At 37.0% G+C, this 12,973-nt stretch overlaps 4 protein-coding genes across 4 annotated transcripts; 2 read left to right on the top strand and 2 right to left on the bottom strand.

Annotated features, from left to right (window-relative positions):
• Nucleotides 1-207: 207 nt before the first annotated feature.
• On the bottom strand, nucleotides 208-12,870 carry LOC106136611 (cathepsin O-like). Its single transcript, XM_060950236.1, has 6 exons — nucleotides 12,792-12,870; nucleotides 11,897-12,012; nucleotides 11,213-11,363; nucleotides 10,704-10,894; nucleotides 10,106-10,225; nucleotides 208-327 (listed from the first exon to the last, which is right to left on the bottom strand). The coding sequence occupies exons 1-6, from the start codon at nucleotides 12,837-12,839 to the stop codon at nucleotides 264-266; spliced, it is 690 nt and encodes a 229-aa protein (XP_060806219.1). The 5' UTR covers nucleotides 12,840-12,870; the 3' UTR covers nucleotides 208-263.
• Nucleotides 1,285-3,378, top strand: LOC106136645 (uncharacterized). Its single transcript, XM_013337264.2, has 2 exons — nucleotides 1,285-1,595; nucleotides 2,499-3,378. Exons 1-2 carry the CDS (start codon nucleotides 1,285-1,287, stop codon nucleotides 3,376-3,378), a joined length of 1,191 nt encoding a protein of 396 aa, XP_013192718.1.
• Nucleotides 1,389-3,714, bottom strand: LOC132903041 (uncharacterized). Its single transcript, XM_060950235.1, has 2 exons — nucleotides 3,531-3,714; nucleotides 1,389-2,334 (listed from the first exon to the last, which is right to left on the bottom strand). Exons 1-2 carry the CDS (start codon nucleotides 3,712-3,714, stop codon nucleotides 1,673-1,675), a joined length of 846 nt encoding a protein of 281 aa, XP_060806218.1. The 3' UTR covers nucleotides 1,389-1,672.
• LOC106136646 (galactose mutarotase) lies at nucleotides 3,987-8,984 on the top strand. The gene is made up of 7 exons (XM_013337265.2): nucleotides 3,987-4,126; nucleotides 4,289-4,425; nucleotides 5,277-5,492; nucleotides 6,399-6,506; nucleotides 7,011-7,165; nucleotides 8,032-8,191; nucleotides 8,567-8,984. The coding sequence occupies exons 2-7, from the start codon at nucleotides 4,297-4,299 to the stop codon at nucleotides 8,873-8,875; spliced, it is 1,077 nt and encodes a 358-aa protein (XP_013192719.1). The 5' UTR covers nucleotides 3,987-4,126; nucleotides 4,289-4,296; the 3' UTR covers nucleotides 8,876-8,984.
• Nucleotides 12,871-12,973: the final 103 nt, after the last annotated feature.

The following is a 12,973-nucleotide window of genomic DNA, read 5'->3' as shown; positions in this document are numbered from 1 at the left end:
TAGAACATAATTTTGCACTTATCAGTAAGTGCCTAATTGAAATGATAGCAATCGATGACCGCACATGTATGTATGTAACTACATAATATCTATACCACAATAAAAATAATGCATATTACAAGTACTTACTGTATAAAATTACATTGGTCGAATTAATTTGACAAATCGATCACCGCAAGTAACTTATTAGGTAACAGCGTATGTTTAATGGACTTGATTGAATTTAAATTATATTCAGTATATTCTAGATTTTACCTGCGGCTTCACTGGCGAATATTTTCACAAATTTCACGGGAATAGTAAGTATTTCTACTGAGATGAAAATACCTGTGAAGAAAATAAACGCAACATGTCATATCTGTCATATCTTTTCGTTTCGCATACATAGGTATAACTATTAACTAAGTACGCTCAGATAAATTTAAATTTACAAAAGAGGATGTGATATTTAGGTCGTCGCAGGTAAGAGTTTTATGAAGTAATTTTAAAATCCATAAAATAACTACAATCTTTATTACGACTAGTTTTACAATGTTTAAGCGGGCGTGGGTTTAGTTATAGACACGAGATTCAGCAAGTAGCCGTCTGAGGATAGCGAGCACCAATAAAAAAAGAATAGGACTACTCCATTTCCCACGGATGTCGTAAAAGGCGACTAAGGGATTGGCTTATAAAGGGATTCTTCTTTTAGGCGACGGGCTAGCAACCTATTTGACTTTCAATTCTATCATTAAGCCAAACAGCTGAACGTGGCCTTTCAAGACTGTTGACAGAGCCAACGTAATGATATGTATGTATGTTTGAATACCTAAAAAGCTAAAACCGCTGAATCTAGAGATTTGTAATCAGGCATGTGGTTTCCTCATGGTCTATGGCTACGCTAGGCTTCTTACAACATCCAGAGAAGAGAAATGAAATGGATATATTGTAAAGCCCGTTAATTAACAATGGTTCTACATAATTTATTACCAATTTTAGTGATTTACCTAAAGTAATAAACACTAATTTCTTGATTTTTTTTAATTCTTTTAATTCAGTAGTAGAAAGTGCATTAAACTCGCACAAACAACTCGACCAGTGTAAATTAATGATATCATTATCATGCGGTTAACTTCACTCTTAGGGCGCGTTTATATGACGCGGAATGTTACAGCGTGTCGGCCGCGCGACGAAAGTATGGTGACCGCGCGGCGGCCGCGCGGTCAGGCCTGGTGGCCACGCCACTGCGAACCCGAACCATTTCCAGTTGATCTTGGTCTTTCTTAAAATTCACACGTGTTCGTTATGAGCTATTTGACTAAGAAGAATAAAATTATGATTGCATATTACTTGTACCGACAAAGCAAAAAGAAAGAAAAAAAGAATTGTAGAAAATTTTGGATTCATCCTATTTTAGCACGGCGAGAAGAGTTTGGTGAATTTCATACGCTATACAACCAATTGCGAGAAGATGAAAAAGAATTCGCAGATTATTTCCGAATGGATGTTAAAACATTTGATAAACTACTCAACTTCATACATGATAAATTGAAGCACCAGAACACTAACATGCGGGACAGTATTACCCCCACAGAAAGATTAGCAGTGACATTGCGGTAAGTAAATAAATAATAACAATTACTTGGTCAAGTGGTATTTATTAATCATTATATATATAAATTTGTAAGGCAGACTATATATTTGTAAAATCTAAATCGTCGATACTTGAATTGGATGGACTGGCAAAATTGTATTGCTCTCCACCTACGGTAGATTCGGACTCTTCAGAATAAGATGATTGTTGTGTTGTCGGACGTCCAGATCCAGCAGCAGTAGTGTAACCATACTGATAGGTGCTTTCGTATGATACATTTTCGCCTTCTCGACGATACGTAGTCTCGGGTGGTGGAGTAAAGTAAGGCCTTTTCGAACCAGCATTCTGGAGCTGTTGGTTTTTAGCTTTTATATTTCTCACAATAGACATCACCTGGTACTGAAACTCAACAGTATCTTCATCATTGAATTGTTCAACAGTTGGTAAAATTCCTTTAAAGAACGACATCATACGACTGTCTTCTTCTTTTTCAACAGAGTCCATAAACTTCATGAATTTTGCATCCACATCACTCAATTCTTTATTTTTCGTATTTGGTTTACTTTTTCCTGGCTCAGAATTCTTAAAATTTGAATTAGTTTCGCGGGGGTTGTATATTTTCTTTAAAAACAACATATTATCATAGTATGGGTACTTATGAACTTTTTTTGTTGCAGATCCAGATTTGTTTTCCCTCATTTTCTTTTCGCATTTCATCCACCCATCTCGCATATTTTTCCATTTCTGAATAACTTTTTTACCTGGAATTTAAAAATAATATTCACATTAAAAAATATAGTTATTTTTAATTCGCATGATTCCTCTTTATGTTTCATTATCAGGAAACATGTTAATTAATATTAATACTATTAGTATAATTAATTGCTTGAAATAAGTTCCTTAATATCATTTTATATATTTACAGGTACTTGGCAACAGGTCACACGTTTGCCGATTTAAGATACGCATTTAGAATTGGAAAAACAACATTATCGTTTATCATTAAAGAAGTGTGTAACTGTATATGGTCAGAACTAGTAAACATATATATGAAAATACCATCAGAAAATGAATGGCTGAATATTGCTGAAGACTTTGCTGTTATTGCAAATTTTCCCCACTGCCTAGGTGCTGTGGATGGGAAGCATATCAGAATAATTAAACCTACAAAATCTGGATCAATGTTCTTAAATTACAAACACTTTTTTTCTATTGTATTAATGGCAGTCGTTGACACCAATTATAATTTTATATTTGTAGATATTGGTGCATATGGCAAGGACTGCGATTCAAGTGTTTTTAAAGAAACTGTCTTTTGGAAGAGACTGCTGAACAATACACTTAACTTACCACAGCCTGCTCTGATTCCAGAGACTAATTTTCAATTACCGTACGTATTTGTCGCGGATGAAGCATTCGCGTTGCACAAAAATGTACTGAGACCATTTAGTGGTCGAGAACTCAATGAAACAATGTCAATATTTAATTATCGTCTTACTAGAGCAAGACGTTATGTGGAATGCGCTTTCGGCATAATGGCCAATAAATGGAGGATCCTCCATCGGCCTTCAAATGTATCTTTGGAGCTCACAGTCGACATTGTAAAAACCTGTTGTTTATTACAAAACTTCATACATAAAGAACAGGGCATAGGTAATTTAATTGTCGATTCAGGCTTTGAACTACAGACACTGTCACGATCAGAATATGCAGATCCTTTAATAGCAGACAATGTTCGTCAAAATTTTGCTGAATATTTTGTTTCTCCTCAGGGCAGTGTACCATGGCAAAACAAATATATATAGATACTCAAAATTATCAAATCACTCGTTTATTGCAAGAATATCACAGTTAAAAAACAATTTTAAACTTAACTCAAATAATATTTTTTTGCGATTTATGATGATGATGAATGTTCACAATTTTTTAATTACCAAATAAAAGATGGAAAACTTACCGTATGTGTTTTTTTCCCCAATTGGAAGGTCATTGAAATCTTCTTTTATAATTGAACATAGGTCATGCCAGGCTTTTAGTGTTTGACGTTTATCCTTATAGGATTCGCTTGTTTTATCCCAAAGGATATTTCTTTCTTCCACTAAAGATATCAATGTCTCAGGATTGATACTCAGTTCATCCATCTTCGAAATCACGATGTCCGCGCGTCACGATGTCTACGCAAGTCCAATGAAAGGAGAATGCGGGGACGCCGGCGCGGGGCGTACATCGAGAACATTCGAGTGATTCGAGCGAGACGGCCGCGCGGCCGCCGTGTGATCGAGGAGCGAACGCCGCGCGGTCACCGCGCAGTTAGTTACTCAAAATTAATTTCAACTTTACGTCCTAGATAATAAAACATAAATTTGCTATAACTGAACAGTTAGTACGCGGCCACCGCGCGGTCGCCGCGCGGCGGCCGCAAGAATTTTTTCGCGTCGTCTAACTGCAGCCTTATATAGAACAATTCAGACCAACTTCACAGGAAATTATTACAGTTGTTTGTAGTGTAGTGTGTGAGCGGTAGGCTGATAAGAACACAATTTAATATCTAATGTAAGAATATTTGTATTACGTTATGTTTGTAAACAAATCTTTTACGCATAGAATGATTTGAACTTATATTGTTTACAAAAAATATTCGAACCCATAGAAATTGTACTAAAGCATTCGAACCACGTAATAAAAAGTAGGGTGTTGTTCATTTTCTATTTACAGACAAAACAATGGTGACTTTGAGTGAAGAATCCTTTGGGTCCTTCGAAGGTGACCTGGTAAAGAAGTACACTTGGAAGACGCCCAGCGGACTCTGTCTGTCAGTCATCTCATATGGTGCCATCATTCAGTCTATCAAGGTGCGTTCTAAACTTTTCATACTTTTGATCTTTTTAGCCCCAATTAAATCGATACCTTAGTAAGGTACCTACCATCATCCATCAGAGATGAACCACAGACAGCTCAAAAATTACAACGCCGTTTTTTTAGAGTTGTGACCTTTATTTTTTCTATTGGTGTCGTGTGGTTCCCGGCTAATAGAAAAAAGCAAAGGACCACTCCATCTCTTTCCCATGGATGTCATAAAAGGCGACTAAGGGATAGCACTAGGCTTATAATATCGGGATATTTTTATACGATGGACTAGCAACTTATTACCATTTGAATTACAATTCTATCATTAAGCCAAACAGCTGAAAGTAGCCAATCAGTCTTTACATGGCTGTTGGCTCTGTCTACCCCGCAAGGGATATAGACGTGACTGACTATATGAATGAATGAATGTTGTGACATTTTATTTTGTGTATTTACCATTTTAATACTTATTATGTATTCAGATACCTACGTGTGACGGTCACAAAAATTTAATTATTATTAACGGTCTTTGCCAACGAATAGAACATTCACAAAACACCTATTCACAAAATTTCAGTATTTTCCCGTATGTATTAACACAAATTTTGAACATAAAGGCAAAAATACGGAAAGATTCATAGTTACTTTGTATATTTTAAGTTATTACCGTTTCCACATTTATAAACTTCATGAATGTGAAAATCGAAATATGAAAAAGAAAACTATGACGTACCTAAAGGTTTTCATCCACCCATACGATTTTGCGAAAAGAATTTCCCGATTCAACACCTTTACGCCTATGACTTCTTACCCCTAAAAGAGGGGACAGATTCGACAGTCAGGTCATAACTTTCAGGTTCCAGATAAGAACGGCATCTACAAAGACATAGTCCTAGGGTTCGATGACCTCCAATCATATACAACAAGAAACGTCCCGTACCTTGGTGCAGCGGTCGGCAGGTGCGCCAACAGGATCGGAGGAGCCAGGTTCAAACTCGACGGGGTCAGTTATCAGCTGGCGAAGAACATTGGTGAGAACCATTTGCATGGAGGAGTGAGGGGGTTTGATAAGGTGCGTATTAAATTATTTACGAGGCTATGAAATGAAAGGGTAAAGGGACAGGTCAAAAGTACCCGAAACCGCCGAGCTTGCATGAAGAGAGTTATGAATGTGGATGAAGCGAAGGAAGTATGCAGAGATCGTGGCAAGTGGAAAGAGGTAGTCTCTGCCTACCCCTCCGGGAAAGAGGCGTGATTTTATGTATGTATGTTTGTATGAAATGAAAGGAGATTTACAAAAAGTCTTCTTGTGTTATTCCGTTTACATCCTCACTATCCGGAGAGGAGACCGAAGTGCGCATTTGACCATGATCCTTGATTAAGTCAGGTTTTTACACGAACCGGTTTCCATTTGAGCTTCGCAACCTTTGCAGGGGAACTTAACGCATATTGGTTCATTGTAAAAGCTGCACTAGACAAATAAGCCTATTACTTTAGCCGCCTTTTACAACATCCACGGGACGAAAAACGAAAGATGGAGTGGTCCTATTCTAAAGTACCGAAAACCACACGGCTCCTTCTTAGAAAGTTCCTTATCTTTACTAACAGTTACCTACCTATATACTAGTACTCGAAGTTGCCCGCGGCTCCGCCCGTGTAAAACGTAAAAAATTACCGTTATTCCCGTTCCTGCGGGAATTTCGGAAAATCCTGCGGTTTGGGCTTTGCGTTGATATGTCTGCCAGTCAGTTTCTGCTTTTATATTTATTTGGATAACAAAGAGGTAAAATTTTTCTTTCACTTTCTTGTAAGTTCTAATCGTCGAAAATACTGAATCGATTATTTACGGCTACAAGGGATATAGACGTGACCATATGTATATATGTATACCACGGGCGGAGCAGTGGCGGACCGCTAGTACATTGTAAATGAGATAATATTTCCTAACGGAGTATGTTTAAACTGATCTCCTCAACAGGTCAACTGGAGGTCTAATGTGAGCGGAAAGAAGGTGACTTTCAGCTACTTCTCAAAGGACGGCGAGGAGGGGTACCCTGGTGATCTTCTTACCAATGTTACTTATGAGGTAACGGCTTCTTCATACAAACCTATTGTCTGAAGTAATATTCTCCATTTGTACTTCTTAGTTAAGTCTAAGGGTTCAACTGGCAAAGAAAGCCCTAAGTTTATCTATTGCATTGTATTACATACATAAAATCACGCCTCTTTCCCGGAGAGGTAGACATATTTTTTTCGTTTCATCCACATTCATAACTCTCTTCATGCAAGCTCAGCTGTTTCGGGTACACTTGACCTGATCTTCTGCCAGGACGTCCTTGATTTGATCAAGGCACTTTCGTCTAGGCCTTCATACCTTTCCGTTTACTCTACTTATATTTTTGCTTAATTTATCTGCTTTCATTCATCCTCTCCACATGACCAAACCATCTTAACACACCCTCTTCTATTCCTGTTACCATATCTTCTTTCACATCACAACATTCTCTAATAACGCTGTTTCTTATCCTGGTTTTTGACAATGCCAGGAAGGATTGTTATCCTTCTACCTTCAAAACAAATAATGTTACAGGTTCTTGAAGACAACTCTTTACACGTCAAATTCCTGGCCACCACGACCAAGAAGACAGTAGTCAACCTCACCAACCACTCATACTTCAATCTCGGAGGACACGAGGCTGGTGCTGAGGAGTTGTACGACCATGTGGTCACTATCAATGCTGACAGGTATATCTTCTTCAACTATCATTACATAGAGCAGTCTTTCCCAAAGTAGGCGATAACGCCCCCTTGTGGACGCTGCAGGTCTCAAGGGGCGCGGTAAGAGACCCAGAACAATTAATAATAATTAATTAAACAAATTTGAAGTTATAGTGGTTTTTAAATAGGTTAAAATTGGGGGCGCTAAAAAAATATTTATTCTCAAAGTGGGCAGTAGACAAAATAAGTTTGGGTCTCTCTGACATAGAGTATATAACCCGTAGCAAGGCACGCCCGACGCCAGTTTTATGACGCGAAAAACTACTGCTGTTTCGCTTTTTATTATGACGTGAAAAGGGACAGCGATAGTTTCTCGCGCGATAAAAACGACGACTGAGTAACCTGGCTAACCCAATTACTCTTAGTTGCTATCAAAATCGGAAACAATTTGGCTTGTTATGACCTTTTTCAACTTTGCAAAAACACATTTCGTTTTTCTGTATCTAAAGCCCATCCTCTCATATTATTTACATACATACCTAAATGAATCTTTCCCGCAGGGTTAGGCAGAGACCACCTCTTTCTAATTTCCATGATCCCTGCATACTTCTTTCGCTTCATCCGCATTCATTCTTTTTTTAAGCAAGCTTATAATATTTATCTTATATATAAAATTGTCGTGTCACAATATTCGTTTCCGTACTCCTCCGAAACGGCTTGACCGATTCTCATGAAATTTTGTGAGCATATTATGTAGGTCTAAGAATCGGCCAACATCTATAGGGTTCTCGACCCGCAACATTTTTTTAACTAGGAATTGCGTAAAGAATATTTATATGGCAAAACAACATTTGCAGGGACAGCTAGTTAAATTATATATTTTTTGCCATCAGAATCACAGAAACAGACTCAGAATCAATTCCAACTGGAAAACTGATTCCCGTGGGAGGAACAGCATTCGACTTCCGAGTGCCACGCCGCCTCGCTGACGTCATGGAGAAGAAACAGGATTTGTTTGATGATAACTTTGTGATAACTACCTTTGATAATAAGGTAAGAACTCTCGATTCTATTTCTGTCGTAAGAACTGATTCCTAATGATGTGATGTCATAATAAACTAAATTATTACCTACTTATTTTTTTTTCTAAGAACTTAATTCATTTTTTTTATTATTATGCCGTATGGTTCTTAGCACTTTAGTGTGCATATCTTTCCCGTGGATATCGTAAAAGGCGACTTAGGGAAAGTCTAATAAAGATGGGATTTGTATCTAGGTGTGTTGGCAATAATTCTGATAATTAAAATCAACACAAAAAATACCAGTTGTATTAACAGTTTCATTGAAATTTTTGTCGTAGGTATAGGATATAGGACACGTTCACCCATAGGTGTATATATTATATATTTAAAATTATTCCACTTTCAGAATCTCAACTTCGTATCGCGAGTGGAGCATCCTACAGGTCGGTCTCTAGAAGTCTACTCCAATCAGCCAGGAGTTCAATTTTACACCGCAAATTTTCTACCAAAACCTTCTGAACAGGCTCTCGTTGGTAAATCTGGTGAAGGGTACAGGCGCCACGGAGCATTCTGCCTTGAAACCCAGAACTATCCTGATGCCATCCATCATGAGAACTTCCCCAGCGCGATTTTGGTTCCCGGCGATGTATATGAGCATATTGTCGTGTACAAATTTGGTTCTGAATTAGTTGGGCCTACTGTTGTCGCTGCTTGAATTGGGAAATTAATTAAATGATTTACAATGTGTTTAATAAAATGTGTCAATGTATGTAAGAACATTACAAAATGTATAAAAATTACAATAAAATGGTGTGAGTCAAAAATGGCGGGTGTATTGTTAAAAAAATAAATATCAATATCATTTCTAACATCAAAATGTGTCAGAATATTATAACAATGAGAACGCCGCCTTATAAAATAATACAAAGGGCCTCTTCATGTTGGCTTCGGCCCCATGAACGCCTCCCAAATGACCCTCCCTATGGGCACGAGCACATTTTACATGTACCAACATAAAAATAAATAATTACCCTTAAATCAAAAACTTTATTTATTCATTAAAGTTTTTAAGCGAAGAAAGTATGCAGAGATCGTGGCAAGTGGGAAGAGTCTCTGCCTACCCCTCCGGGAAAGAGACGTGTTTTATGTATGTATGTATGTAAGTTTTTAACTAGTAACATAATTATTAGCAGCTATAAATATTTTTTAACTCGAATTGAAGTTACATAATCTTCAATACCACACATATTCTTTCCCATCTCTACTTTTACGTATCCGTCGATCCCAAAGCTGGCGCCCCAAGAATTTTTCACGATATAATACGGCGTTTCTGCTGTTCGATTATAGCCAACGATTTGTACTACATGATTTGGTCTGGAACTGCAAAGATGTCGATATAAATAAGTAATATAAAAAAAAATGGCAATCCATTCTCCACCTACCCCAATGGGAGACAGGCGTGATGGTATGGTATGGTATGTATAGCTGTTTGGTTTCCAGCAATCTAGAAAAGAACCACTCCATATCTTTCCCATGGATGACGAAAACGGGGACAAAGGGATAAGCTTATTCTTGGGATGAAGTAGGCGATGGGCTATCAACCTATCATAATTTGAATCTCAATTTTATAATAAAGCTATACAGCTGAATGTAGCCTTTCAGTCTTTTCAGGGCTGTTAATTCTGTCTTCCCCTTAAGGAATAAAGATACGTGACAGATTTATCATACTAATATTATAAATGCGAAAGTTTGTGAGTATGTCAGTATGGATGTTTGTTACTCTTTCACGCAAAAACTACTTTCACTAAAAAGCTGAAGACCCAGAATAACATATAGGTTACTTTTTATCCCGGAGTTCCCGCTGGATTGATTGTTATGTTATGATAAGGGTTCTACGCGGACATAGTCGCGGGCGGCCTCTAGTGTATAATAAAAATGAACTCACGAAGGACAATTCCACGTGATGACTCCGTCCGTATAAAACAGCCATGGTGAGGAATTCACTGTGACGACCACGGGGCCATGGTGATAAATAAGGGCCATCATTTCTTCAGCCGAGAGTTTGCTGTAAAAAAAAGAAATAACACAGCCATTTAAATGGTTTAATATAGTTAGTTTTTTTTTATCTCTTAACGTAGAGTTAAAGCTACAGAACGGATTTTTACAGAAATTTTGCAGTTATCTTATAGCAGTTCTCGGCACTCGATCGTCAATGGATGACGTAAAAGGCTACTGCGGGAACAAAACACATTCATTAATATATGACTCATTCATTACATAAGAAATTATTCATTCATTCATTCATTCAGTACAAGCTTCAATACCAGCTTGCGGTAGCCAGCTTTTTCTTCCGCGCACATTGTTATAGTCGACAAAGGGAAAGGATTATAATCTTGGAATTCTCCTTAAGTTTTTAGGGAAGCAACCTTTCACTATCTGCATCTCAATTCCATCATTACACTATCCAGCTATGGTCTTCAAGTCCCTGTCTACCCCGTAAAGGGACATAGTCATGATTTGTTTACAAAATAAACGATACATACCACTGTACTGAAAAATCTTTCACCATGACACCAACTCGATTGAAGTCTGGAATCTTACACTGCTCCTCTTTCAAGGTCAAAGGATATTCTTCCTCTTTGACCACGCTCATGTTCCTCTCCATCATATCCTCGAGGGCCGTGCGTGGGTCTCCTACTGAACAACCATTTCTGTATGAGCAGTCTATCAATTCCTGGAAAGCAGCATGATGAATGAATCAGATTGACACTTTATCCCTTAGATAAAGACGTGATTATATGTATGTTTATACGACTAAAATTGTAAACAAACTATTCTAAATATAATCATCTCTCTAATGTATATTATGTATCTTTATGCATTTTTTTGTAATGTATGTATTTTTTCAGTATGCATGTGCACTTTATCGCACCACCTACTTAGTTTTTCTGTTTGGTCAGCTGGTTGACTGGTAAAGAATGTCAAACGGCATTAAGTCCACCTTTTGTACATTTTTGTTTAAAGTTTTAAATGAATAAATAAATCTCTTTACCTGAACGCTAAGTCTCGTGACGCCATCAAATTTGCCCCTTGCCATCTCATCGATGGCTACCATAGACTCCATCACACCTAAGATGCTGATAGTCCAGCAAGCATTGCAGTATAACTGATTTATTACATCTCCGATCACACCTTTATCTCGCCTGAAAAGAAACATGCCGTGTGGTTCCGGGCACCAATTAAAAAAAGAATAGGACCACTCCATCTCGTTCCCATGGATGTCGTAAAAGGCGACTAAGGGATTGGCTTATAAACTTGGGATTCTCCTTTTAGGCGATGAGCTAGCAACCTGTCACTATTTGAATCTTAATTCTATCATTAAGCCAAACAGCTGAACACGGCCTATCAGTCTTTCAAGACTGCTGGCTCTGTCAACCCCCAAGAGATATAGACGTGATTACAATAATTAATGAGTGAATGTAAAAAAAAAAACATACAAAAATACAACATCCGAAGTCAGATAATCCTGACCAGATAGCAGGTGACAGACCTGAGAAGGCAGATGATCGCATAGTTTATCTACAAATTGTATTGTTCATGTAGTTCCTGCCACTTTAGAATAGGACCACTCCATATTTTTCCCATAAACGTAGTGAAAAGCAACTAAGGGAAAGGGTAATACACTTTTGCCCGAGAGGACCCAGGTTCCTCCTGAGCCGTGTGAAGAATCCCTTACCAGTCGAATGCATCAGGAAAATTCTCATCATATGTTCTAATTGTATGTGTAGGTCGACACCCTTTTATTGGGTGCAAAGGCGGTTTAAATTTCTCACTTGGCAAGATTGTAAAATTCTGAAAATATATTTATTTATTTATTTAAACTTCATTGCACAAGATACAAATGTATAGCACAATTGGCGGACTTAATGCTAGAAGCATTATCTACCAGTCAACCATTGGGTCTTACAGAGAACTTCATGTGGGGTTAAACTAAATAAATATATTTATACCTACACAAAATATAAAATAAAATAATTATAATATACATACATAAAAACTACAATAGATAAACAATATATATATATGTACATAAAAACTACAATAGATAAACAATATACATAAATAAATAAGTGCAGCGATTACCGAAATGAGTGAAAAGGCGATAAAATCCCTCGCGACTCAAGAAAAACCCGAAAATATAAAGAAGACCTGATGATTATTTTTATGTAGGTACCTAACCTGGGCTTCGGCACCAAAAATATGTTAAGAAAATAAAAAAAATAATTGAATAGGCACATACATACTTTATGGAAATAGATGTTGCCATTACATTAAAATATTTTACAGACAATAAATTTCTGTGTAACCAGGAAAATCATTGTAAGTAAATCTGGTAAGTATGCATTTTTATCTTTCGCCTGAAGACTAATAATTTTATATAATACATACAAAATGCTTTTATGTGGTTTTTGAAACAATTAAGAAAAAAACATTAAGCCGTCTCTCCGTCGCCTTGGTACTGCCTATTTAACTACCCACATAGATTCATACACATTAGAATCTTTAACTAAATGCGTACCAATTTCTTATACCTACTCACTGTTTACTTATATGGACTGTTACTAACTTACCCGTTCAATGAATGCAGAATTTTCCTCCAAATACCAACAACTTTTCATTAAAATACAGGAAAATATTGTCACAAACGTCACAATTAAAAATAAACTAATTATATAAACCAACATTTCAAAAATATATTCTATTCTATCGTTATTGTTCGAAAGTAAATTATATTTCATTTTTACGTCACTAC

Source organism: Amyelois transitella, chromosome 21 (assembly GCF_032362555.1).
Source record: "Amyelois transitella isolate CPQ chromosome 21, ilAmyTran1.1, whole genome shotgun sequence".
Lineage (NCBI taxonomy): Eukaryota > Metazoa > Arthropoda > Insecta > Lepidoptera > Pyralidae > Amyelois > Amyelois transitella.
Note: the sequence above shows the minus strand (reverse complement) of the source record. Positions and strands in the feature narration are given on the sequence as shown.